The 27,704-nt window shown below is 42.0% G+C and overlaps 3 protein-coding genes and 1 long non-coding RNA gene across 4 annotated transcripts; 2 read left to right on the top strand and 2 right to left on the bottom strand.

Moving 5' to 3' along the window:
• Positions 1-934: 934 nt before the first annotated feature.
• LOC5520299 (histone chaperone ASF1B) lies at positions 935-4,463 on the top strand. The gene is made up of 4 exons (XM_001640185.3): positions 935-1,214; positions 1,670-1,785; positions 2,742-2,918; positions 3,470-4,463. The coding sequence occupies exons 1-4, from the start codon at positions 1,106-1,108 to the stop codon at positions 3,533-3,535; spliced, it is 468 nt and encodes a 155-aa protein (XP_001640235.1). The 5' UTR covers positions 935-1,105; the 3' UTR covers positions 3,536-4,463.
• A 1,133-nt stretch (positions 4,464-5,596) lies between these two features.
• LOC5520286 (potassium voltage-gated channel protein Shaw) lies at positions 5,597-9,695 on the bottom strand. The gene is made up of 3 exons (XM_032365468.2): positions 8,838-9,695; positions 8,043-8,193; positions 5,597-7,739 (listed from the first exon to the last, which is right to left on the bottom strand). The coding sequence occupies exons 1-3, from the start codon at positions 9,387-9,389 to the stop codon at positions 6,592-6,594; spliced, it is 1,851 nt and encodes a 616-aa protein (XP_032221359.1). The 5' UTR covers positions 9,390-9,695; the 3' UTR covers positions 5,597-6,591.
• A 2,109-nt stretch (positions 9,696-11,804) lies between these two features.
• Positions 11,805-27,507, bottom strand: LOC5520298 (potassium voltage-gated channel subfamily C member 2). Its single transcript, XM_032365463.2, has 3 exons — positions 26,956-27,507; positions 14,271-14,717; positions 11,805-14,086 (listed from the first exon to the last, which is right to left on the bottom strand). Exons 1-3 carry the CDS (start codon positions 27,505-27,507, stop codon positions 12,557-12,559), a joined length of 2,529 nt encoding a protein of 842 aa, XP_032221354.1. The 3' UTR covers positions 11,805-12,556.
• LOC116603768 lies at positions 14,844-16,449 on the top strand. Its single transcript, XR_007312545.1, has 2 exons — positions 14,844-15,670; positions 15,762-16,449. It is a non-coding gene; the product is annotated as an uncharacterized LOC116603768 (long non-coding RNA).
• Positions 27,508-27,704: the final 197 nt, after the last annotated feature.

Below are 27,704 nucleotides of genomic sequence, written 5' to 3' on the forward strand. Positions count from 1 at the left end.
CCGTGTTTAAAAACGTATGTAAAACAGCCATAGAAGAGTACTGACACTTGAAGGAGAGATAAATATAAAATAATAAAATAAAATAAGCCATACCTCCAGCAGGCCCGTACCCAGTTGGGGGGGGGGGGGGGGGGTGCAGGGCCGAAGGTCCACTTTCGGTTCTAAATAGACGTGTTTTTTGTAGACAAAGTTATAAAGCATAAGCTAGATCACTCTGGTATGTAGTCAAATCCGACAATTAACGTCCCGTAGAAGTACTGCAAATGTATAAGGAAATCCCTTTTTGTTTTTTCGGGGGTGGTCATAGAAATCACTCTCAAAACCCATCCCCCCCACCGCACTCCCGGAAAAATTAGGTCCACTTTTTCGCATTTCGCACCCCCCCCTTGGTAAGGGCCTGTCCAGGCATAGCGCAGTTAAAAGATTTACAGCTAGGCCTGAGATTTTGGCCCCAACACCGCTATCCGAGCGAACTCTACGATACAATGGGGCCCAAGCGCCACCCAGCGGGGCAATTCCATTACTTTTGCGAGGGCCGACTATCGCTCAGTCGGCCAGCCATCCTTACATTTAAACGAGTAAAGCTTGGAGGTTTTGGAGTACCCAGGGTACCATCCAGTCATCTAGTGGTCTTTGTGGGTAAAGAAAAAAAAAGTAATGCGTGGCAATAAGAGCAGCGGCGTAGCCAGGATTTTTAACAGGAGGGGGCTTAACAGTCTCTTTCAAGGCAGTTTCTCCTGTATTTTAGTTAATGTTTCATACATTTACTGTATTTTTGGCTACGCCTCTGAAGAGCGGCTGCTAAGCAGACAAGGGCACAAAGTAAGTGAAAATTCTTTATCGGAGCTTATCGGAGTTATGGGCATCCTGTGTAGATAGTGATGGCATGGTGAGGACTGGGTCTGGGTCTCCGTCGCGCATGCGTTTTGCGTATTTAGCTTTTCAAGTTTTTCCCGCCAGATTACAACTCTTGCCGCCATTTTGATGCAAGCTATGTTGTTCGACTGAAAAACCGCTCAATTTACCATACAACTTCACTGGATCGCGTTAAAAAGATAAAATAGGGGTTCTTCAGAGTCGAGAAGAGACCTGAGTCCGTTTTGGAATGGCAAAAGTGAATTTGATATCAGTGAATGTCCACGAAAATCCTACTAGCTTTCTAGCGCCGTTAAGATTCGAAGTGACGTTCGAATGCACTGAGGAGATAACAGACGGTAGGAAAACAAATAGTTGTAGTATGATACTGTACAATGAATTTCCGAAAGGCATATTTTTGTATTTTCCATGTACACGTTGTAAAGCACTTAAGTACATGAACGCGCGCGATCCAAACTGGTCTTTGCCATAGAACCCATGATGAGGAAAGTAAATATGGATGGCTTTGTACATTTTTGATTGTGGTATTTGTTTAATTGATGCATGTAGAAGAGTGTCCTCTAGATTGAGATCTTCAAGAGGTGGAAGTATTATCCATACATAAAAAGCCTGTTAGAGTGTATAAATAATTCATCATTTATACAACATAATAAGTGAAGTACAATGGAATTGGTAAAAAAGAACCCTCAAGGAAAGTGAAAAACAAGTTTGACTTAGGTTGTTTGAGTCCCATTTATCAGGGTTCCCCTGAGGGTCCCTTGTGTTTTGGCCTGATAATCTGTTTTCTGCTCAGACTTGGATTGGAAGATAATCTATGTTGGGTCAGCGGAATGCTCAGACTATGACCAAGTCTTGGACTCAGTCCTGGTAGGGCCTGTACCCATCGGCAGACACATGTTTGTGTTTGAGGTGAGAGATCAAGTTAGATTTTCATATTTATCTACATTATTATTCGTATATTGATACGAATAAATGGTCACATTTGCGACTAGATTCTTAAGAATGCAACTAAAGAATATAATTTTGTCGCAAACAGTTGTCTGCAAATCCAATCATTTGAATTACGAAAAGCCAGACATTGATTAAATATTGATCAATAAACTTTTGCTTACCCTGCTAGCAGAGCTTTCTTCCTGTTTGTTTCTATCAGTTCACTTATTCGTGTCCCGAGTCTGTTCTTTCGCTTTCTCATTTGTTTGTATCGCAAGAGAAACCTCTGCCGACAGCCGCTATCGAATTAGTTGTGAGCATTCTCTTCAAAAGTTCTGGAAATCTGATCGCTTGATTGTTTTAAAACATGACTGTGTTAATCAATTCCTAAAAGCTATCACACCTCTGATAAAAAACAATCAGTTATACCATGTGACTACCTCCAAAAACTTGGAGGTGATTAATGCGCATGCTCAATGGGATTTGATAGCAGCTGTCGGCAGAGGTTTCACAAACGAATGGACACGGATAAGGGAACTGATAGAAACAAACAAGAAAAAGCTCTGCTAGCATGGTAGTGATTCCTTAGCCATAAGATAAGATCACCTGTAAAAAGTATATGTACCATTAGTATGGTACACAATTGAGCTAGGCTTTTCTAATTTGCAGCAGAAATTTGAACTGTGTGACCAAACACTTGAAAGTAGTTGCATACATGTTCCTTTGAAGACTGGTGAATTTAAAGTCTGGTAGGGTTATTTTCTGTTAAAAATGATTAGAAACTTCAATACACCAAGAATGGACTTAAAAATTACACCTAGTATTTTCCAATAAGCAACACATTTACAGTTGATTCAGATAAAAAAGTAAATGTAACTGTATGTTTCTGTAGTGTACAAAACCTTTTTACATTGAAGTCATGTTACTTTTTTCAGGCTAATCCCCCCGACCCCAAGAAGATTCTTGATCAGGACATATTAGGAGTCACTGTCCTGCTTCTAACATGTTCCTACAGGGAAAGAGAGTTCGTTCGTGTGGGATATTATGTCAATAATGAATATAACAATGAGGAAATGAAAGAAAACCCACCATCAAAACCAGTTATTGAAATGGTAAGCTCCACCAAATAAGTAACTGTAAATACTTGTTTTAATGGCCAGCTTCCAATAAAAGCACTTTGCTTAAATAAGAAATAAGAACCCCCTAAGGAGCAAAATAAGCACCTCTCATATGAACGCCCTACTCCCAAGAAATGTAAGGATGAATATAAGGACATTTTAACACCTACAAGTTACTCTTTCTCGTTGTCCTACACCGAAAGACGCATACTGAACTATTTGTGGGAAATAATTCTTGTTTAATTTCTTACTATTTGATGATTTCTTAAGTATTCAGGGTACTGAAACAAGTACTTACAGTACTTGAGAAAATGGTCAGATATATAGCATATTAGGAACAAATATGAGAGTAGGTTGATTTATGGATTTTAACTCCCATACTATGTATTTCTAATAAACTGTCACATTTAAAGGCACATACTTCTAGGCTTTCCCTTCTAGTTGATTTTGTGCAGATTTAGAACCACAAATTTAGCACATTTTTTAAAACCTACCAATACAATTATTGTTGTATTTTAAGGCAATTAATTTGTTTTCTCTTACAGTTGCAGAGAAACATATTATTATCAGAACCAAGAGTAACAAGATTCAATATCAACTGGGATGACTAGATAGTCTGTGCAATAGTATGTTATGTAGTTGGACAAGTAGCAGAATACTGTATGTATGATATACAAAGACTGGGCAATCACTGTAGATTATCTACAACACATGACATTACATATTTTGTAGAGTTTCTTGCAACTTTTATTAAAAAAAGGCTATTACAATATTACTCTATGATACTCAACTTTACTGTAATATCCAGGAAACAGTCATTCAGTGTCGTGTCTGTTTTAACTAGGTTTTAAAATTTCCCTGGCTTTTGGCTTTTTCTTAAGACAAATATGTGGCCTCTTAGTGAATATGAGCAATTGATACTTTTTTTGGTACCCACATGCAAAAATATAATTATATTTTTTAAAGGAAATTAATGATAAAACTGTTCTTGATTGAATGTATAAAAAAAACTATACTTTAGCGCTCCAGTTGTGACACAAATTTGAATCAAGGCATCAGCTCAGAAAAAGCCAGGATTGAAACCACACTTGCCCTCCTGTTCTTCCATCTAGATCTGTAGCCTCACTCTGTGTATTCTGGATTACAGGTTTCATAACCTTGTCTCATGCTTTTTTTTTCTCAAAATGATATGTTTTTAGACTTCAGTCAGTGAACACAAGTATAAGATAAAAAATAGCAAGACCCTTGATTATCCAGATTTGCTAAGTCAAAGAGCAAATCAGACAAAGGACAGATATCTGGAAAATCAGTGTGGGGCTTCAGTGATATCATTTTTGTAAAGCGTTTCACGGCATAACCAGGATTTTAAACAGGCTCCTCTTTGCTATCCCCCTGCTATTCAACACTGATAAGAGTGGTACTGGAGCCCTTATGGGAATGCCACTGAGTTTCACTAATTTCTTAACTTGCTGTACTCAGCAGATGTATAGAAAATGTAAGAACATGATTACATTCATCAATAAAGTATTTGTACATAAACCTTTAATTTCATGATGTGTGTATACAGGGAGGGGTGTCCCAAAGGGGCACAAATATAGAATTTCGGTCTGACCCCCCTCAAACTGACACAGTAACTGCCACATTTGTTTCTCAGCAACAACAGGGTAGCCTATCCCATCCCTTCTCCAAACTACAAATACCCCCCCCCCCCCCCCCCAAAAAAAAAAAAAAAAAAGTTGGTCAAGAAAAAAGGGAAAAAAACAATGTTGAACATTTCCAATGTTTTCCTAAGGGAACATCTCGCTGGCTCTGTCACCCCTACAATATCGATTGGAAATGCTAGGTTTCTAAACAGTTTTGCTATTTCGTTTTCTATAAATGGCGTAGATAGAGGCTTCTAAAGTATGGGTTTCCTGTGCCTCTGCCTCGTTATGAAGTTTGAGTCGACGGTGAATCGCCAACTATGAAACGCAGTGTGCGTTCGCATGTTTATGTGAACAAGAAAGCCCGCATTGCGAATGATTTCCTCTTAATGACGGCTACCTCCCTTTAGAAGAACTACTGTTTTGATGGGTAAAGGTAAGAAAAACCTGAGATCCAGTTATAACTCACGAGAAATAGATCTAGTAACTTTGTCTTTACATAGTTTGATGATGATTGTCTTTATGAGCATCGGCGCGAAATTCAACTTTTGGCGAAGGTCGACGAGAATTAGCAAATGTTTCTTTTAGCACTGGCCGAACGATTCGATCGATGCATAGATTTTTTTTTTAGACACGTATTTGATAGAAAATTCTCTTTCTACTAAATCATTATTGGAAATTATCCTTTGCAAAGAATGGGATACGGGGAGAGTGGGGCCAGGGTCATTTGTGGGGCGAGGGTAAGGTTTACAAGGGTGTGGTAACATTAGGGGGAGGTGCTACAGAATTTCTATTCATCGCTGCCCACAATCTGTTATCGATGTTTCTAGTCCTGGCTTTAAATAAATGCCCCTCCCCAAAAAACTCAGGGATGTCTTGAATTTTGCCCTGAGGCTGCACTAATGGAGTGGGAAATGCAGTAATAATTTGCACTTTTAAAAGAATCTGGGGTTCGGCGGCCCAGTGCATCCCTTAGGTACACACCTAAACGTCTGCAAGTATCCAGAACATTGTCACCACAAGAATATGTCTGGTACTGATGATATTTTATTACCCATTGAATGTACAGTTTACTTCTGTGTTTCTTGGTGTATATACAAACTTATTGTCTCCAAGACTTGTTAAAACATGTTACAGCTTGACTGTTTGAATATTTTGCAAGTGAATTTTTGAACAAACATTCCATAAATTTCAGCATTCCCGTTTTAACTGGTTGTGCTGTAACCACTTCCAAATTCTTTTCCAGAGTAGTCTCTTATAATCCTTAAAATATTGTTCTTAAATCAGAGTATACTCATCAATTTCACAGTAAATAAACACCGACCCATTACCCAAATTTTAGTACTCAAGAAGCATAATTTACAAAGGTATTGTTGAAAAAATTTGTTGTTATACTAACCTACCAAGTATTTTTGCTTGTTTTATTCTGCTTGTATATCTGGTTGTTATGTCCCTTAACCACCACAGTGCTTTCCAATTTATTGTGAGAGCTGTAGGCCCTAATTATTATTTTGTGAAGTCTGACTTATTTTCTGCTTGGAAAATATACATAGCAACCAGACAATGTGCTGAATACATATAATACCAGACCAGGACAGGGGTTTTATTAGGATTTCTTTAAAAAAGTATAAACTATTTTGGTTGTGATTACCAACACCCATATTTGTGATATCTAATGATCTGTCTCATTATATTTATGCCTTTTAATCGTATTAAATTTTTCTTGTTAAGCATGGCAAGCATGGCCAGCATGTTTTGTATGTTTTTATTTTTATGATCCGATGAATACAAAAAATTGGTTTGACCTTTGGGGGAGGGGTGGCATCCATGTTGGACCAGCCAATATTCCACAGAGAGGGAGGTAGGGGGTGTTCCTTTATAAGGGACAATTAATCCAATCAACTCTATGTCACCTACTTGGGCAGCTTTTAGAAATGCCTTTTCTTGTGTCATAGCCCTATATTTCCGTTTCACACAAGGCGATGCTGTCAGCGAATGCTGGCTTTTTGCGCTGACCTTCAATGTCACACAAGGATGCTGTCACGGCGAATGCTAGCTTTCCGTGAGAACTGCGGCCTCGGAGTCGGTGGTGACTGCACGGGTGACAGCGTTCCCGGCGAACTTAGCGGTATTAATTCAGGATCACGTGGTACTCGGCCTGAGTCATGTGACATAGACCTCAAGTCACGTGGGATTGTTCTTGGAGCGTGCAGCGTTGGCGCTGATTCCCGGTGTTTCAACATTCCAGGTTTTCTAGGCGGCGAATCACTAGGCTTTAGAATAGAATCAAGTTGTTTAAGTGACGGGTCACGCGCACATTGGCAAGTACACGGAACTTTATTTGGATTAGGCGTCAGTTGAAGCTTTTCTCCCTCTGCGAACCCAAAGCTGTGGCGACCACCAATCTGTAGCCTGTTGGGTGATTTTTGATACCCACTGTCCGAATTATTTGAGGTAACAGTCGAGTCCGCCTGACTTGTCCGGCAAGCAAGGACGGTCGGCAAGCTCTGAAACTCGACATCGAACTTCCTTCTCTTGGTAGGGAGCTTGAGCTGAGCCTGGGCAAGATTATAGTACAGGGAGAAAGTGCTGCCGATGACAGACGCCGAGGTTGACAAGATGATCACGCCGCAGATGGATGCGATTCCGCCGATGACTTTCCCCATAAATGAAGTCGGCACCATGTCCCCATATCCTATAGTTGTCATGGTGATTAGGCCCCACCACACGGAATTAGGTACGTTATAAAACTGAGCCTTGGACTTATCGCTACCCCAGCGCTTCTCCGAGTACAGCACAAGGCTGGAGAACACGATGACTGGAATCATGAGAATGATGAGAAGAATCATGAGGTGTTGTCGGCTCGCCTTGACCGTTTTGGTCAAGATTTGAAGGTCATAGAGGAGCTTGAAGAAGCGGAAAATCCGCACGATCCGCATGGTGTTAAGCACATCAAGCACGAAGGACTTCTCCATGGCAAGCATCAGGTACAGTGGGATGATGACGATCAGGTCGATCCAGTTCTGTAGCGTCAAGATGAACTTTAGCTTGCTTGGACAGAACACTAGTCTTAGGAGAAACTCAAGGGTGAACCAACCCGTACAGACGGAGTCGATGATCATGAGAACATAGCGGGGGACGTCCGATACCGGCATGTCTACGCGCTCAAAGTCTAAAACACAAAAGAAAGACAGTCACGCTTTATATCAATGATAGCACGTGTGCTGCCACAAACGTCACGTGTGCATTCAGGGATATCACCTGTGCAAGTCATGGAGATCATGTGTGCTGTCACAAACGTCACGTGCGCATTCACGGACATACGTGGGCAGTCATGAATATCACGTGTGCAGTCACGAACATCGTGTGTTGTCGTGGATATCACGTGTGCAATCACGGACATCAGGTGTGCCGTCACGGACATCACGTGAACAATCTTTGTATAGCTCTCTAATCTACCAGCTTGGTTACTTACAGTATGACTTTGTAGTGGTGTTACCATGCGTTGCGTTACGCGTCACGTTTCGCGTGACGGTCTTGGAGTCGCCCTTGAACATTTCTACAGTCCAGATGCAAATGGTGAAGATTGAAACGACTATGAAAGCAAGCGAGACCCATGCGAAAACCTAAGGAATATACAAATAAACAAATAAAATTGAGATCAGGTGATCCCATAGTGATATATTTGGTTAGTAATAAATACAACTGATACGTCATTGAGATAGGATGATATAAGAAATCGGACAGTGATATTTCAACCATACAAATTGATAGATGAAATGGAGGGATATTTGAGCGGGTTTTAGCAGATGTGAATAATTGCAAGGGGAAAAAACATGCTACTTGGCAACTGGCCTACACGTTGTGTTCGTAATTTTGAGTTTTAAATAAGGATTCACTATATTTTTGATTTTCTTATTAATTTTATCTTTGTTGTTTTTTTAAAGGACAACAAGAAAGTATATTTTCTCTCCAACAAATCTCTGGATTTGTTTTTATTTTTGCACGACCCCAAATTTTTTTGAACCCGCACTTTTGCCCAAAATCATCCTCCTTTTCGCAATATATTGCAATATGTAATATTTTGCAACATTGTTGCCATGTTCTTTATTATCAATGTGCATTATGACACCGTAAATTATCATAATGCTTATTCTTTGAAGGAGTTCTTGCGTTTATAAAAGAAACACAATTTCTATAATTGTATCAAATTGCGTCTTAGATGATTGTTGTAATGGATATATTATGTGGTGGTCACGAAAAGGAGTACCTTTGCTGTAGAAGAAGAATACGGCTCGTCGAGGATTTCCCAGACTATTGGTTGATGTCGCTGCCACCATGAAAGATTCGGGTCATCATAGTGCACTTTCCTACGTTCTTCATCTTCGTCGTATCTCGGGCGGAAATCCAGCGCTTTGAGGCTCTCTTGTGCATCCCTATGCTTGGTGTAGTTACTCCAACAGCATGATTCCATCTGCTGCTCGTCTATGCCCCAGTAAGCAAGCTCTTGCTCAAACAGAGGACCACAGACGTTACGGGGACAGTGCAGTTTTCCGGTTTGCAAATAGTTCAGAACCTGCGCGAAAACGGCAGGATGCCGATCGAAGAAGTATTCTCCGGATTCCTCGTCGTAGTCTAGCTTGATTTTATTCTCGGTGATTTTAGACAAAGGTAGATCTGTGATGTTTTTCAGAGTGCTAAGGTACGGCTCAAATCGCTTGCCGCCACAGTTAATGACGACACGATCACGGTGATCCTTGGAAGACTTGAAACTCTGCGTTTCTCGACGAGAAAACGTCTCCCTTCGATCCGTTGGGGGCATTATTACCTCTGTTATATTCCTCTATCCCATATTTCTTCTTTAGGTAGTATTTTTGTGGTGAAATTTTCTTGTCTTTATGCCATTAAAAACGAGTGTGTATGTTTTTCCACTTGCATCCGGGGACTCGCGGGCTTGCAGCTGTCCCCTCGGAAAAAGCGACTTTTCATAAATTACTTTGGCTAATTAAAATGCGAATCGTTCTTTCCGTAGTTACATATATTGTTTTTGGTGATCTAGACTCTAAATATTAAATAAATATTATACATTACTTTTTCTTCGATAAACGAGTCGAGATATAATCGAAAATTTCCCATTTTTAATTCGTTATATCCGTTGTAGGCAAACAAATTCATAATTTAAAGAAATTTCACCATCGTTACATAAATAATTTATTTTCTTATGTTCTTTTTGTCAATATAAGTTGATTGCTCTCATGTTTCTTGTATCGTTTCAAGACCATGTTTATAGATGCTTTTTTTTTTAAGTAAAAAAAAATTACCATTTCAACTCTCGTGACATTACAGTCAAATCACAAAACAAATAAAAGTTGTAAAAAAACTACACAATCAACCTGTAGCTTCCACCTCGCCGGAAGTCCGAAACACGGTACGATGACAAAAACAGCTAACGGCATATTTCATCCTAAATATGAAACTACTTTTAGGGTTTCGTTTAACCTCTGGACATTAAAAAAAGTCGCAATATACATCCCTGACGATGATTTCCAATAGCTATATCTTTATCTAGCTTCCGTTATTCAAGATCCTAGAAGCATTTTGATGGGCCAGTGCTGAAATGGTTTACAATCACGCCACCTCACGGTGCAGAAAGGCGCTGCCAATTAAAACCACCAAAGAAAACAGAAGCAGTGAAGCGTTTTAGCATTGAAATTATTGGCGAGAGTTTTTCAAAATCATCATTCTTGTTTTTTTTTCTTCTCCTGACGTAAATCGGTTAGAGATGACAGGGAGAGATGGAGGTGGGGGTGGGGATAAGGTGGTGGAGCCTCCCTGCATGGGTTGTGGTGTAGAGGGTCTCAACTCTTCCTGCACTGGGTGGATAGGATTCAAGCTGTACTGGGTGTGGTGTAGAGGGTCTCAACTCTTCCTGCACTGGGTGGATAGGATTCAAGCTGTACTCGGTGTGGTGTAGAGGGTCTCAAACCTTCCTGCACTGGGTGGATAGGGTTCAAGCTGTACTGGGTGTGGTGTAGCCTTCCTGTGCGGGGTGTGTTATAAGGGAGTTCAAGGCTCCCTGTGAGGGTTGTGGTGTAGAGGGGGTCCAGCCTTTCTGGAATATGAATATGTTTTCAGTGAGTATTTCTCAGTATGTATATAATAAATAATTATATATTATAGCGTCACTTTTAATAGCTCCCTGTGTGTTTTACAGAAATTCCGGTCGTCCTTTAGCTACCTACAGACTAATTACATAACGGCCCAAAAGAGATTGATAAAAGCCTGCGGTATCAAGTGGAGTCTAAGAGATCCCTGACTGTGATACTATAGACGCGCGCTGTGCCTTCACACTCGATAGAAGCGGTCAGGAGTGACCACCATGGACTGGTAAGGAATCGTTGCCGCCGTAAATCCGACAAGTAGGTCTAAAATGTACAATGTAGAGTTGCGCACATTTTTATTTTATTTTTATCGAGACAGAACTTTTTGACCGAAATGTATATTGACCCGCACTGCACTAAAAGGCTTAGCTCCGCCCCCTGTCGGCTGAATAAATTTCAAACTTCAAGATGACAACACGCCGTAACATTGCGTCTGTAGTGAGACTTTTTAGTTCTGTTATCGTTAATAATTTGAACTAGTTTTTACTGCACATTCCTGCTCTTTTGGTGTGTTATTCATTGTTAGTAGCAAAGAGAAAATAAACCGGGCAAACGAGAAGAAAAGCGCTTCAAAAGTTGAGTTGACAAACAAGACACGCTCGACTGAACTCCGGAGCTCCGCACCGCATGGCAGTTTACTGACAACTGAGCCTTCCGTGGACCTGGTCCAGGCCCTTTTATAGTGTGGGTTCTTGTTTATAAGTGACTGGCACGTGCACAAACGCACAAGGGTGTGGTACGCGTTAGATGGCGCATACATTGCTCACATCAGCAAACGATACATCACAAACTTGCAGAACCAGGTCGTGCACACTCCACAAATTGCACACGCGCAAATACGTTTACGTACAAATAATAAGCTCGTGTGAAAACAATGACAACATAACCTACCTTCTTGACATAGCTGGAACTGCCTCGCTTGGCCAACCACAAGGCAAAGAAAATGTTCCCAACATGGTATACAAATGACGCCGTAGTTGCTTGTCAAAAAGGGTTCGCATGGGGTTTAAGGGTGCGCTGTTCTTTGGGAAGTTTTCAGGGGGTGGTAGTGGGGGGAATTCTAGTTTTTACTTCGGTTTTGGTAATCATTTGATTTAATTACACTTTCTATAAAACAAATATAAAGTACATAGTATAATGTTTTTTTTTGTATGTACAATGCGTATTTGCGGACACTATAGTAGCCAGTAACAATGTCCCAACCATCTCCTCACTAAAAGGGTGTATTTAGATGCCTCCATTAATGCGTTTCTGTCAGTCGCCTTTTTGTCATTCTAGTCATCCGAAATAGCTGAAGTGTGAGAAAACTATTTGCGTCGGCTCGGGAAGCAATAGGGGACTTGCGCTAAGAGATCACGTGACTGTTTGTGTGGCAAACTAGCGCGCGTTTAGGCTTTTAGCTGCAAAATAACAGCAACAAAAAACAATTTATTCATTGCTTACGAAAAAGGCCAGAATTCTTTTTTAAATGTCACACCTTCCTGGATTTAAGTAAAAAAAAAAAGGCATGGAACACAAATATCTGTATTTAAGAAAGTGCCCTTTCAGGGAATAACATTTTTACTATTTGTCTATAATTTCTCTTTAATTAATAAAAAATAATGCTCTTCTTTTTGCAAAATTATTCGAATTTGATTTGTTCTATATGCAAACCATGGCAATGACAGGAAGCAAAAAACTTTTACTACTGCATTCCTATAGAATTCTTTTTCGAATCTAAGCTAAGCGTAGATGGTAAAATCCGACTAATTCTAATTAAGGAATCGTTACGTTGCTGAGAAATAGCAGCTTATTTAATTTCCTGATCCAAATTTCAAATAATTTGTGGCTATACCACTGTATTGTTGATGAATTGAACTCTTCGGGAGTTCTCGCCGAACTCCGCTGAGCTCGATGTGTCTTCGTTGAATCGTCGGCACGTCCCGCTGCCTATTCGGTCTAGCGACCTTGACACGGAGGTATCCCGAGATAGATTATGCCCGCATGCAACATTTCGTTCGGAACTCGTCCTTCGTTCGTTGAGTGCAGTAGCATTCCGTGTTTCGAGATCATTATGGGAACCATTACACGAGAGTCTTTTGACCTGTCCTTCAGGGGTGTGCAGCGGGCTAGGGAGTAACACAAGGCGCCTTCTGGGTCTCTCACCACGCCGCTCCTCATCTAGCAAAGGTGAACGCCTACAATTACTAACACGTGACCTAGCCCTTCCCTTATTCTGTTTTACCCAAGTCTCTTCCGTTTCTTCATTTAGGTGAGGGGAGGTGTCGGGATGAGGCCCCTTCTTACCATCTCCCCCTTGGTCAGTCACCTTAGGCTTAATTGTGATCGCTTCAAGACTGATATGCGATGATGACTTTTCGATTGACACCTGTGTATCAAGGGCGTGCTTTGGGGATCTAGTATGGGACCCTTGAGAGCTGTTCCTGCTGTGCATGTGCCGCATGTTTTCTTCACCAGATGTGATATTCTCCTTACTTGAGTGTGGATTGGTATTGGACGAATCACTTCCCTGAGTCTGTGCTCGCATTTTATCCTTTAATTCCTCAAGTGCAAAATTACCCTCGTTAGCGCTATCCGCATCCGTCGTGTAAAAACTCTCCCGCTCATGCCCCGAGGACTCCTCGTTTCCGGAGAAAGTTCTCTTAAGTCGTCGCTTCTTGCGAGAGCCGCGTTTATTAGGGGGGGTGGGGCAGGGCGAGATTGCCATGCGTCTCGACACAGGCGCAGTTATCTGTAGCATCACCTCGCTAATACCCCGCAACCCATTCGAGATATTAGTCATGCTACCGCTCGTGTCCGGGCTGAGAGCCTGGCTGCGCGTCTTAGCGTGACTCTGCTCCGAGTCCGACGCCTCCGAGTCTATCTTCGACATCCTTGGGAACGGCATGCTCGCCGTCTCGATGGCCCCTTGACCTTGACGGCGTGAGCCTCGCGCCCTTGGGATGATGGACGGGTTCCGTAAGTGTTTAAACTCTGTTGACGATAATCTTGGCTGCAGAGAAGACGGCGCTAACATATCCATACTCTCATTTACATTATTTTGGGATTCATTCTCGTCGTTGTTGTTTAGTGTCGTCTCGGAGACGAGAACCCCTGCCGCTCCCAGTAACAGCGGCTTGTGTTTCTTCTTGGGTAATTTTAGCTGCGCCTGTGCGTGAGAATAGAAAAGTGTAAAATTGCTCCCGATGACCGAGACCGGAAGTGCCACGATTAGCACTCCGATGCATGCGCACAGGGTACCTATGAATCGGCCGTGGGGAGTCTTGGGAGTGACGTCACCGTATCCGACTGTTGTCATGGTGATGATTGCCCACCAAAACGCGTCTGGTATGCTGGGGAACTCGCCTTTGCTCTTACTCTGAAGAGTAATGATAGATTGGTTTATGGTTAATAAATAAATTTAACCTGGCATTACGCTTGCCCTGTTATCTGTCCCACATTTTGATACCAATGAGGCAAAATGGATTATGAATACTTTCGGGAGAGCCTTTGTGTTGTACTGCCAGAACTACATTTATCCTCTGGTTCAGAAATTTACTTACCGATTTCTCCGCGTAGAACACTAGTGTTGAGAAGATGACCATCGGTATAAGAAGTATCAAGACAAGTAGGAACAACTCGCGCGCACTCGCGCGTAGCGTGTGCCCAATCACTTGCATTCCACTCATGGTCCGAAAAAACCGGAATAACCGGAAAATCCTGACTAGTCTGAGTACAAATAGAAAGTCTAGCGTTTGGTCGCCTTTGGCAAAGCTGATGTAAAGTGGAATGATGGATAATACATCAACCCAAGTCATGAAGTTCTTGATAAATTCCACTTTGCTTGGACACGCGATCGCGCGCGCGACAAACTCGAAAGTAAACCACACGCAATATAGGATTTCTAGGATTTGGAACTCTTTTTTGAAAGCGTCTGCGAAGGGCATCGATTCGATGCAGAAAGTAGTGACGGAGAGAATAATAATTACCAGGGAGACCATGGCGAGGATCTGAAATGGGAAGCAACCGGTTAGATGAAAAAGGTTTTGTTTATTGAATTTTTGTGTGCATTGATGGAATGAGGAGACCCGTGTAAACAGCGTCAACATCAGCCAGCAATGCTGGCACCGCTAAGCCCCGTGAAAACAGCATCAGCCCCGTGAAGACAGCAACATCAGCCAATACTACTGGCACCGCTAATCCCCGTGAAAACAGCGTCAACAACAGCCAATACAACTTCTGGCACCGCTAATCCCCGTGAAAACAGCAACATCAGCCAATACTACTGGCACCGCTAAGCCCTGCCAGCATTGCTGGTACCGCTAATCCCCAGCGACAACATCACCCAGTATTTTTGGTACCCAGGGTAAATTTGCCCTAACCCACGATTACATTTTTACCCTCGGATTAGTTCTGTCCCCGAAACGATGGTTAGCGCTAACTCTGGGTTAGTCTAGAGGTAAAATCTAACCCTTTTTGCGAAGTGGGTTAACTCGCTAACCTACGGTTTAGTTGGCGTAACACAGGCCTCTCAAACTCTGTAATAGAACTAAAGTTTCATAAAATGAAGTTGCCGACAAAAAGACGTTACACAAAAACATTGTAGGGATCAAATGTCCTAACATTTCGCTTTGTTAAACGACCTTCGTTGCGATGCTGACTCGAAAATTGTGCTGGGACAGACAGAAAGTTACATGAAATTTAAACTTGAAATGAATCTGTCTCGCTAGTGTCACGCACCAAATCAAATCCTGCAAATGACATTTTTGGCAATTAATTGGAGGTAATTACAGGCGATGTAGAGGTGTTGTGGGCCTTCTCTGCGAATATAAAACCACCAAAAGTAAATTTGAGTTGCTCTCTATTGATCTACTGGGTATGCTGTGTGAATTTCGTCAAACCAGTTTTTCACTCGCTTAATCCAGGGTTAGTAAATCGGGGGATTACTTGGCATTCGGGAACGGTGAGTTATCCGTAGGTTAGCTAACCTACTATTAGCGCATTTTAACCTGGGATTAGGCGCTGATCTAATGTTAAGTTTATCGCCCTTTCAGGAACCGGCCCCTGTTTCCGTACATCACCCAGAAACGCGTCGGAGTGAAGTTGCGAATCGCCCAAGACCTATCGTCAAGACCCATTGTCAGTCTGCTGGAGTTAGGGGGTTGAGATGGGGGAAGGGCTATGGTTTCGAAAGATAACATCTAAATACGTACTTTACTGCGTGAAGCCACTTCATCGCGACTGAGACGAACTATTTCGTCAGATCTTATCGAGAATGGCAACCGTCTTACAGTGTCTTTAAATAAACCATAATAGACCGGGCTCTTGGTCAATGGAACGATGAAGACATGATTAAAAAGCTATTTATTATATTGCTGCAAGAGAACGCGCCCTTTTTGGCTGGTTTTCGAGACAGTACAAGTTTATTCTTGGATTACGTAGATTATTTCGCGCGTTTTCGCATATTCTAACTTATTTTGCTAGATTTCTTTCATATTTGAAGAAAGTTTTGGTATGTTAACACGAAAATAGATGTAGTTTGAAACCTTCCACGTTTACGAGTCAGTGATTTTGATAGAGTGACGATTTATTGCGATTTAACGATGAAGGAGGAGATGACAGCCGGGGTTTAATTATATGATTTTTTTATATTAGATTCGTTATTTTGGTTCAAGAACACTTGCGGGTGTTTTGCACGATTTTTATCCCATATTCTGTTACTCTACAAGTAGAATTTGAAATCAAATGTCAGAGCGCGATTTCCGGTCACTTGTTAGGAAAAGTCCTAGGCGTTCATGTAGCGCGCTCGCGCCGGCCTGGACCGGAGTCGGGCACCTTTGTCAGGACATGTTCAGTTATGTAATGGCGATCGAGCGTGTTGATAATTACACAGCGCAAAATCTCGTCGAAATTGTGTGTTAAAGTAGTCTTTCTCCGCTCGGAAACCTTTGGAAATAGTCCCCGATTTCCCCTGCTACATTTTGGCGCCCAACGTGGGGCCCGTGGAGTTAAACTATGGAGATTACCGAAGAAGAAAAGATGAAAATCGAGCGCGATCGAGTTGTAAGTCTCCTTGGGGCAGAGACCGAAGAAATCACTATCGAATCCCTGGTGGAGAAGTATACAGCTAAGTATAACTGTGGTTTAGAGTTATGGAAAGGGGAGTTTGTAAAAATTGAGGCATTTCTAGCCCACTCGTGCAAAGCCAAAGTAACGGGCTCAAAGGTGATAATAATCAAGGAAGAACCAAAAACTGTTGCACCTACCACCACGATGCAATATTTTTCGAAACCACAGTTCTCACAGTTCTTTGGCTTTGTGCAGACCGATAAAGGGGTGTCGTACCGAGTATGGAGGTACGAAGTTGAAAGTGCACGAAAGGAGGCCATATATTCCAATGAATTAATAGCCGAGCAGATAAGGAAATCTCTTCAAGGAGAGGCAAAGAACAAAATAGTGGGTTTTGGGCCTGAGGCAACACTAGATTCGATTCTAGACAGCCTAGACCAATTTTATGGGGATAATGGTTCCGTGCATGGGGACGAACTAATTTCACAAGCTTATAAGTTCAAGCAAGGGGAGCATGAAGAAGTATCGGCTTTCGCATCCCGACTTGATACCCAATTACGTAAAGCCAAGGAACAAGGGGCAGAACTGTTAAAGGACGATGACGCCCTAAGCAAACACCTAAGCTTAATATTTTGGGAGGGTCTGTTGTTCGGAATAAGGGACAAAGCGAGACATAAGAAAGATCAATGTAAGTCATTTAGCGAATTGATTGAGGCTGCCCGTTATGGGGAAAGGGAGTACAGAGTTAGCCATCCCACACATACAAGCGCCAGTTGTAAACAAGCTCAGACTTCTGCTGCAAAAAATCAGGCTCCCGCATGGCTCCCCGAAATTGTTGCCGCAGTGACCAGGGAGGTGAGGGATATTATGAAACCACAGGGGTCCCACTTTGAACAGTCCCAGCCCAAGGTCACCTCAGGCATGAAAAGCCAGGTTTACCAAACAACACCACCCAATTATTCATGGAACCCACCCCCAGCCACCTTTTATCCCCAACCACAGGGAGCCCAAGGCTATCATTTGGGGCAACCACACCCATATCAGTATCAGCAATCTTACCAGTACTGGCCCTCTCAACATTCCAGCCAGATGTTTTCACCACAGGGCTCTGCCTTGCCTAGGACGAGAACATTGGGTGGGTCCTCCCCCCAGTCTCCTGTGCCAGAGTCACCACAGGTACCCCGTGAATATTTACCGACATGTTATCACGGTGGGGAACCCGGTCACATACAGAGAAATTGTACAAACATTCCATATTCGGGAAACAGGAAGGTGCCTTTGTGGAGGGGCAACCAAAGGCAGTAAACTACCAGCCCCACATGATGACCGTTTTAAAGTCTTTGATTGGTGATGCAAATGAGTGTATTACATTTGTTAATGGGAGTCCATGTCTGGCACTTTTGGACACTGGGAGTCAAATTTCATCTATATCCCAATCATTTTATGAGAAACATTTAAAGAACTGTCCGTTGAACTCTGTTGACAATTTGATCAAACTCGTTGGGGCTGGGGGGGAGCAAGTCCCATACATAGGATATATCGAGGTTGAAGTTTCCTTTCCGGAAGAAGAGACAGGTGTTCATTTGGAGGAATGTGCTTTATTGTTGGTGGTACCAGACAATGATTACAACAAGCGCGTGCCCGCAGTTATTGGAACGAACATTGCAAAGGCATTCCATGTACGATGTAAGGAAAAGCATGGAGTTCAGTTTGTTCAAAGGGTACAAATCTCGTCTGCATGGAGAAGGGCTTATGCATCGCTCCACAAAAGGGAACATTTCAATACTAAGCAAAGCAACGGAAAAGTAGAAGTTAAATCCACGCTCCGTCATGATATTGTTATTGGTGCCCATCAGCGTACGGTGGTATGGGGTTTAACCCAGTCCTACCCTGGAGGGGACAGTTTGGCTATCTTAGAGACTGCCGGAGATAATAAGCTTCATCCAGATCTTACTGTTACAACTAGTCTTATCTCGCTTCGCGGAAATGGTGGGAAATGTAAAATCCCAGTCGAAGTCACGAACATATCTGATGAGCCGGTTGTTATCAAAGGGAGAACGAAATTAGCGTGCATTTCATTAGCTTCTGCTGTACACGAACCAATCATCGAACCTGATAGGGGTAGTATTGGGGACATTGATAAAAGTAGTTTTCACGGGCTGTTTGATTTAAGTGGCGTCCAACTGAACTCTGACCAAAAGGAGAGAGTAAATATCATGTTGAATCGCATGCAAGGAGCTTTCGCTAAAGATGCGCAAGATCTGGGCTGCACCGGCGTCATTGAACATGAGATCAATCTTTCTGATGATGGTCCTTTTAAAGAGACAACTAGGCGTGTTCCACCTGGACAACTTGAGGAATTCAAAAATGCGCTTAATGATATGCTTAACTCAGGTGTCATAAAAGAGTCGAAAAGTCCGTTCGCTTCCCCAGTAGTTCTCGTCCGCAAAAAAGACAACTCCTTAAGAGTATGCGTGGATTTCCGAAGACTGAACAGTAAAACGATCAAAGATTCCTATGCTATTCCCAGAGTCGTGGATACCCTTCAGTCCTTGAGGGGATCTAAGCTATTTTGTACTCTCGATCTACAAAGTGGCTATCTACAAGTTTGCATTTCCGAGAAAGATCAACCAAAGACCGCCATGACAACACCGTTCGGACTTTTCGAGTTTACTCGAATGCCGTTTGGACTCACAAATGCACCGGCCACGTTTCAACGGCTGATGGAACATTGTCTGCGAGATCTCAATTATAATACATGCGTCGTCTATATGGATGATGTCATTGTTTTTGCGAGGAATTTCGATGAAATGATGGTACGTCTCGAGGAAGTTTTGACTCGACTCATGAAGTGTGGTCTAAAATTGAAACCATCCAAATGTAAACTCTTTCAGACACGTGTTAGATGTCTAGGTCATGTAGTGTCTGCAGAGGGAATCGAACCTGACCCTGAAAAGGTAGCTCCGTTACACGAATGGTTGTCGAACCCACCAAAGAACACAAAGGAACTGCAAACCTTCTTAGGTTTTGCTAGCTACTATAGGTCGTTTGTCAAGAACTTCTCAAAAGTTGCAGAACCTTTGCGTCAGTTACTCATTACAGGACCAGCCAAGAAACATAAACAATCCTCGCCACCTTCCTCGTTTACTTGGACCAGTGAATGCCAGTCAGCATTCGAGACATTGATTTCACATTTGACAAGTTCTCCTATTCTTGGCTACCCTGACTTCGAGTTACCTTTTATTCTGCATATAGACGCAAGTGGATCAGGTCTTGGAGCTGCACTCTACCAGAAGAAGCATAACAAGTTGCGGGTGATTGCGTATGGCAGCAGAGCTCTAACGCCTGCCGAACGAAACTACTCTGCTTATAGAAGGGAGTTCTTGGCTTTAAAATGGGCAGTGGCAGAAAAGTTCCGCGACTATCTGTATGGGGCAAAGTGTGATGTCTTAACGGACAGTAATCCATTAACTTACCTTGTATCATCTGCGAAACTGACCCCTACGGATCACCGCTGGCTTTCAGCTCTAGCCCCCTTTGATATCACCATAACATATCGCCAAGGAAAGTCAAATGGTGATGCGGACGGCCTGTCAAGAATACCACGAGAGGGGTCTGAACCCACCCCCGAGGATAAGGAAGACTACTTAAAGCCATTTCTTGAACGCCTTCAGACATCGGAAGAAGCGAGCACCTGCCCCAAAGAAGTATTTCAAGCTATAGTCCAATCACTAGTTGTAGACACTGACGACACTCCTGAATGGATCCCGGTTGCCGAGCAAGTTGGTGCCAGACCAGAAGCTGTTGCAGTAGATTTCCAGGAACATCAACGTTTTGTCCCATCTTCTACTCCATTTATTTCAGAGAACGACTGGCCGAGATTACAGCAAGCAGACCCTGTGATCAGTAAAGTGCTACCTTTTGTTACTAGTGGTTTACCCCCGACAAGACGCGAACTAAGAAAGCTGAACTCAAATGCAGCGAGATTAGTAAAGGAATTCGAACGCTTGGTAGTGATTGATGGAACCTTGAAACGCCGCCGAGAGGTTGATGGGGAAACATCCTTACAACTGGTTTTGCCCTCAAAGTTTCACGCCCAAGTGCTTAAGGGTTTGCATGACGATGTTGGACATTTGGGTCGAGACCGTACTCAAGATCTGATTCAGTCTCGGTTTTACTGGCCCTTCATGGCCAGAGATGTCGAAGCGCATGTATCAAATTGTCAACGTTGTATTGCTCGGAAAGCACTGGACCCACCGCCAGCACCCATGCTCTCGCTACAAGCAAATGAGCCGATGGATCTCTTGGCGATGGACTTCCTTTCTCTTGAGGAGGGGAGAGGGGGTATGTCAAACATCCTGGTCGTTACGGATTCGTTTACGAAGTTTGCATGGGCATTCCCAACTCGTAATCAGAAGGCGGGTACTGTAGCGAAGATTCTATGGGAGAAAATACTCATTAATTACGGGTTTCCAAGGCGTCTACACTCGGATCAGGGTCGCGATTTTGAGTCCAATGTTATCCGCGACTTATGTCTTTTGGCAGGAATTACCAAGTCGAGAACAACCCCGTATCATCCTCAGGGAAACGCCCAGACGGAGCGCTTTAATAGAACCCTGTTGAATATGTTAGGAACATTAGATGAAGATAAGAAGTCGAGTTGGCCGGAGTACGTGTCATCAATGGCGCATGCGTATAATTGCACACGGCATCAGACCACAAAGTACTCACCATACTTTCTAATGTTTGGCCGACATCCGAAGCTACCAATTGATGTAACATTGGGGGTTGCATCGGAAATCGCACCCACGAAATCCTTGTCTTCCTACGTTGAGAGTTTGCGTGCAAGGCTTGACTATGCTTACAAGTTGGCTTCTAAGGAGAAAGATGCAGCGGCTGATCGAAACAAAAAGAGATATGATGTTCGCGCTCGTGATGTAGCCCTCCAACCAGGAGATCGGGTCTTGGTTCGCAATTTGAGTATCCGAGGGAAACATAAGCTGAGTGACCGCTGGGAAGAGACTGTTCACATAGTCAAAGCGCGCCATGCCGACTTACCAGTCTACACTGTGCGACCAGAACAGGGTGGTAGAGCCCGAACTCTACATCGGAACTTGCTGTTACCAGTTGAAAGGACGTACCAACCAGTTGGTTTGCCACCAGATCACAATAGCCGACCCAGACGGCCACCGGAGGGCAAGAGACGTAGGAGAATACTACCTCAAGTGCCCCCAAGACCAATAAGACAAGAGGCCCAGGACGATTCCAGCTCAGCTGAAGACAGCGATGGCCTCGACCTGTTTGGGGTTCCCACTGCGGGACCCCCAGAGCTGCTGTTTCAAGCCGAGGTTGAGGAGCAAGACCCACAGGTAGCTGACGAAATGGAAGACACAGCTCCACCGGTAGTGGAGAACCACGCGGCAAGGCCTCCAAGCCTTGCCTCATCGGATGTCTCTGATGTGCAGTCGGAACCAGAGCAGAGAACCAGATCAGGGCGTGTTTCCAAGAAGCCGCAGCGTCTGGTAGAGGATCCAGTTTGGTCAAGAAAACTGACAGCGATTATTTATCTTATAGACTGTCGGAACCAAAAGGTTTCGAGGAACTGGCATTTAAGCCATTATTAGTAGACATTGAGATCGTATAAGACATTGTTTATTATTAACGTTTATTCTGTTAAACGTCGGGACGCCGTTTCCCACTAGGGGGGACCGTGTCAGAGCGCGATTTCCGGTCACTTGTTAGGAAAAGTCCTAGGCGTTCATGTAGCGCGCTCGCGCCGGCCTGGACCGGAGTCAGGCACCTTTGTCAGGACATGTTCAGTTATGTAATGGCGATCGAGCGTGTTGATAATTACACAGCGCAAAATCTCGTCGAAATTGTGTGTTAAAGTAGTCTTTCTCCGCTCGGAAACCTTTGGAAATAGTCCCCGATTTCCCCTGTTACACAAACACGAGAAATAAAAAGGGGAACATGACTTAGTGAACTGTTTGAAGCTAACATGAACAAAGCTCTGCTAGTACTATTAGGGTTTTCTCATTGCCGTCTAGCCGCCCTCGAATAATGCTTATTTGAACTAATAAAGTTGATAGTTATTGTTGAATTTAACTTGCTAATTTAGGAGCAATTCAAGCAGTGGCGATTTCATATCAGACATCTTTAAGAAAAATATTTTTCTTATTTCTGTCGATATCCTTTACCAATATCTCAATTTTCTACCAGGCATGTTTCATCAGAGCTTTTTTCTGTCTGTATTTTAGTTTTAATTTAATTGGTTCTTGTTATTTTAGAAATGTTTACTAGCATTTTCAAAAATAATTTCTGTCATTATTACCCACCACGAAAGCACTCTGAGAATAACATTCTTACAAATTTATAGGGATATATTGGCTTACTAGGTTTGCGGTTAAACCCGAAATAAGTAAGTTTGTAGTACTTGGTTAAGGCATTACGGCGGTAAAATACGGGAGGTCTGAGGGTGTGGTGGGGGATACGATGCTTTTCGCCGCTTTTCGTCGTCTTGACAAAGCGGGCAAACGTGTGTGCCCAAATATTGTGTATTATTGTTTTTTTTCTTAGTATTGCTCAATACTAAAGATAACCCTAATTGTGATATATTTGATTGGTTAATAAATTGATTGGTTGGTTATTTTTTCATTCATGTATCCGCCTCAAATCATGCCTTATTAGTGTTTAAATTATGCTTTACCAGACTGTGATTGACATTTCTGTGCGTGTTGTCTGTCGCCTCTCACTACATACTGTTGCCAAGCAGGTTGCCCAGTTGGACAGCGCGCAAAGCACGCTATCGCACGCTGATTAAAAATTTGCCGAAAAGAAATACGAAATCAGCACCCCGCGGAACCGTGACAAAACACAGGATTTTATCTGGAACACCCATCAAGTCAAAATCAGCAAAGACAAAACAAGCGTTCATTTGAGTGTTCATTATGACTATTATTATTAAGATAGCACTAGAAATTCCTTTAACCTTTATTTTCCTCCCGTTATGAATGTGAATAATAGGAATATATCTGTTAGAGGCCATTTAATTTTGTTTTGACGCCAAACTAAAATACTTTATCTTTGTTATGTTATTATAGAATATTGGCATAAGACAAGCATAGAAAAGTTTTTTTTTACTTCTATTTTGTTGTGGAGCGTGGATAGTTGGCTTGATAGCTGCCAAGGCTTAATATTAAATGTCTTTATTCAACTCTTTCAGTTTCGCTGCACTTTCATTAGAAACCAGCATTCCAAACCAGCTTGACAAGAACACTAGCCCTCGGGGCAATATAAGACAGAAAATAAACGCCCTTTGGATGGTGGGTGAATATCTGAGATATTTACCTGTTGTCTTAGTGAGCATTACTTGGCTGTTAGGGCTGAATTTTTCTATCTGACTCTATTGAATAAATAATGTTGAAGGCTTGATTTCAAGTCTACTGGGTTTGTCTGTGTCTAGCTCCATAACTTTGTCCATAACTTTGAATCTTTTTCAAGTGCTATTAAAATAGTTTGAAAGTGTTGAGTCATATCGTCCAGATGTCACGACTTACTGGGAACGATGCATATTACCGCGGATTTTTATCGCGCACAAGCTAAGCCAAACGACCATTCATTGTTATCAAATATTGAAATGCATTTTCGTATCTGCGGCTATGTACTTTGTTATGAAACCATTTTATTGATTTCATCTCGGAACATAATAACTGGAAATTGTTGACTATAGTGTGAAGTAGTTGCTAAAATGTCATATTTTACATCAAATTGTCGTGTCTGGCTTAAACGAAAACACTATTAATCTCCTGGTGCATCAAACATTGAACACATGTTGATGGAACGATTTTTTATTCTTAATTTTTAATTTCTTAAGTAGTGATTTTAATACTTTACCCATGTTTTACGTGTTCTTTAATGGGATGTGATATATCTAAGACGTGATGACTTGTTTGTGAACTTGATTTTGGTTGTCAAATTCGGGTATTTGGCGATATTGTAATTTTAACCCTCCCTGCGAAGTGTAAATTCCGTTCCCACCGTGTAAAACCAATGTATCATTATTAACTTAACACTACTGTGTTCTCATTTATCACTTTTATAATTAAGCAAAAACGCCAAATAGCAAAAACCTCAGAAGTTTTTTTTTTTTAGGTTTAGAGTTTCATGCAACGTTTAGATTTAATTTTTAATTTTTGATTTTCTTTCTGCCAAATGTAGAATGTAGCTCCGTTGTTCCCCGTGGTTGTCGTTCGTTGTTGCGGTGCACAAGTCTTTTTCGTGAGTCCTTTGTGGTCTATTTGGCTTATTAATAATGTAGCGCTACACATTTATCACTTTACGGTATATATGACTCACAACCTTTACCACCAATATCTTTACATCAGAAATTCTCTTATTACATCTCAACGCCGAATTTTATAATTAAAAAGAAAATTAAGCTGCTTTTAAAATCCTTGAAAAAAATCATAAATTTCAAGCATTTTGTGAGCATCTAAATGTATTTTAGTATATGTGGCATGATATAATTTACTAATATTGCTGACCAATTTTGTCAACTAGATTCATTACAATTGAACGTGTCCATCGTGTGGTCTGTGTTATCGATGAATAAATGTGTAAATGAGAATGCTTTACATTTAAGATAACAAATCAGCCGGCTACCCTTGTTCCTCGTTTATATCTAAAGCAAAAGTTGTCTAATATCCAGCAGTTATGGTTTGTTAAGATCTACCTCAAATTACACTTTCATTTGAATAGACAGATAAACAAAAAAGTAATTTAGTACTACATGTTGTTGAGGTACTATGTAGAAAATCAGCTTATGTCGATTATTATTATCACTTTTCTCATTATACAAATCCAAAATTGGCGTCCAAAGCTCAGTTTGCCAGCAGAAAATCCCGGATTTGTAAAGAAAACAGATAGTTTGTATATTCCTCGATGAGTAAAACAAATACAGGCCACGATTCTGAGAGGAAAAACATTAAAAGATGTGTGTGCACGCGTTGCTTAAGGTGAAATAATGAATGAAAGCAATGAATGAGAGATTCAGTCAGAGTTTAATCTAGAACATAATATTCCCCCGCGCTTTTAGCTACATAAACATAGCCAATGTTTACTACTTTTTAAGAATGGCGTATTAAAGAAGAAATATATTGCTCTCAAATTGTAATTTATCTTTCTTTTTTGTCATGGGCATCTATCATATTATTCGAGCGACGTGAGTCTCATAAGCTTTATTTTTTATTATTTGACACCACGCTTGTCCTTTTTTTATTTGAATAAAAAATGACTTTTTCCTAATATCAAAAACAAGTCAGCTCGAATGTCTTGATATTTTTTGATTTCCTAAAATCAGTATAGCCATTGTATTGGTTTAGTATGTCCTTTATTGACTATTGTGTTCCTCGTTCACGGATGGTGTTTTAATAAATAGTTTGCAATGGTAATAACACGCGACGTAACGTTGTTTTCAAAGGCAAGTGGGTATAGACAATATTAAAGCTCTTCGCTTACGTCTGTATCCTTAACCATAGATTCAGATAAACTCAATTTGTTGTTTGCGGTTGAAGTCATCAGTCCTAGCCTCAATGTCGGTAGCTCTCGCATCTTTTCATCGCTCGTTTTAATCTAAGCTGAGGTGAAAGTCAGCAGCTTTTGAATCTCTTTATTAGCAGAAGATATTAGCAGAAGACATGTTCTGTTAAGAAGCCCTATCAGGAAAAATCCAAAAAATCTTAGCCACGTAGACATCGGTAATGATAGGTTTCTAGTGCTACGGCCCTTTCACAAACTGATTGTAGTGAAGGGCCGGGATAATAAACAGCAATTTTAAAAATAAAGTCGCGCACTACATATAATTTATTTTTTTATTTTTGTCTAACTAGCGTCTTGTATTATAATACTACGCTGATCCGCTTTCCCCCGTATTGTCTGAGCCCAAAAATTATGACAACAGCCAACGGCTTTTAGTAGAAATTAAAAGTGCATGGGATGTTAATGAAGGTGCCTTGAATGCGAGACTGTATGGCCTTTTCAATTTATCCAAACAAATCAAAAATGCCCATTTGGTTCCAGTTTCTGTACATCAAAATAGTACATACGCCACCGTTACCTGCTAAACGTTGTCTTAATATTTTAAAAGAGATCTCTATTTTAAATCTTATAGAATTCCGTTACCTGTGCGTATTTGGATGAGTAAGGTTGCTCCAGAAGTGCCCAGAATTGCTGCATTTTTGTTTTTTGTCTCCTTGCCAATCTTTCCCCCGCTTCATACTCTGAGTCCTCCGTGTCCTTCTGCAAACCCTCGAAGGCCTTGAGCGTGGCCTGTGCGTCTCTGTGTTGAGTATAGTTACTCCAGCAGCATGGCTCCATTTGCAACTCCTCTATGCCCCAAAACGCGAGTTCTTCCTCAAACAGCGGCCCGCACACATCCCCAGGGCAGTGCAGCTTACCCGTGCGGTAGTAGTTCAAAACATTCGCGAACACTCCAGGATGGCGGTCAAAAAAGATTTCATTGGTCTCCGGATCGTAATCCGCCTGTTTGGACGCATTCTCGCCTATCCACGCTAGCCTTGAGTCGGGAACAACCCTTAGTGTGCTCAAATACGTCTCATGTCGATATCCTCCGACGTTTAGTATCACCCTATCCTTCCCTGAGCCACGAACCGAACCTCCCGAAGTGTTAGATTCAGTCTTACCAGTAACTAGTCCCTCAAAGTTTATGTTCATTGTAACAGTTTTCGCGAACTCAATGTTCCGGTGATTCTGAGCGAGGCTCACCAACCTACCCGCCTGGATTATCCGGAGCCAGGTACGCTCTGCCCCTCGGAGTAAGATTCATTTACAAGCTCTGTTCGATTCATTGCACTCTCCAGGGTCCACCTGTTCGTCAAAGCCGCAACACAATAGCATCTCATTTGCATACC

Source organism: Nematostella vectensis, chromosome 1 (genome assembly GCF_932526225.1).
Source record: "Nematostella vectensis chromosome 1, jaNemVect1.1, whole genome shotgun sequence".
NCBI classification, from domain to species: Eukaryota; Metazoa; Cnidaria; class Anthozoa; order Actiniaria; family Edwardsiidae; genus Nematostella; species Nematostella vectensis.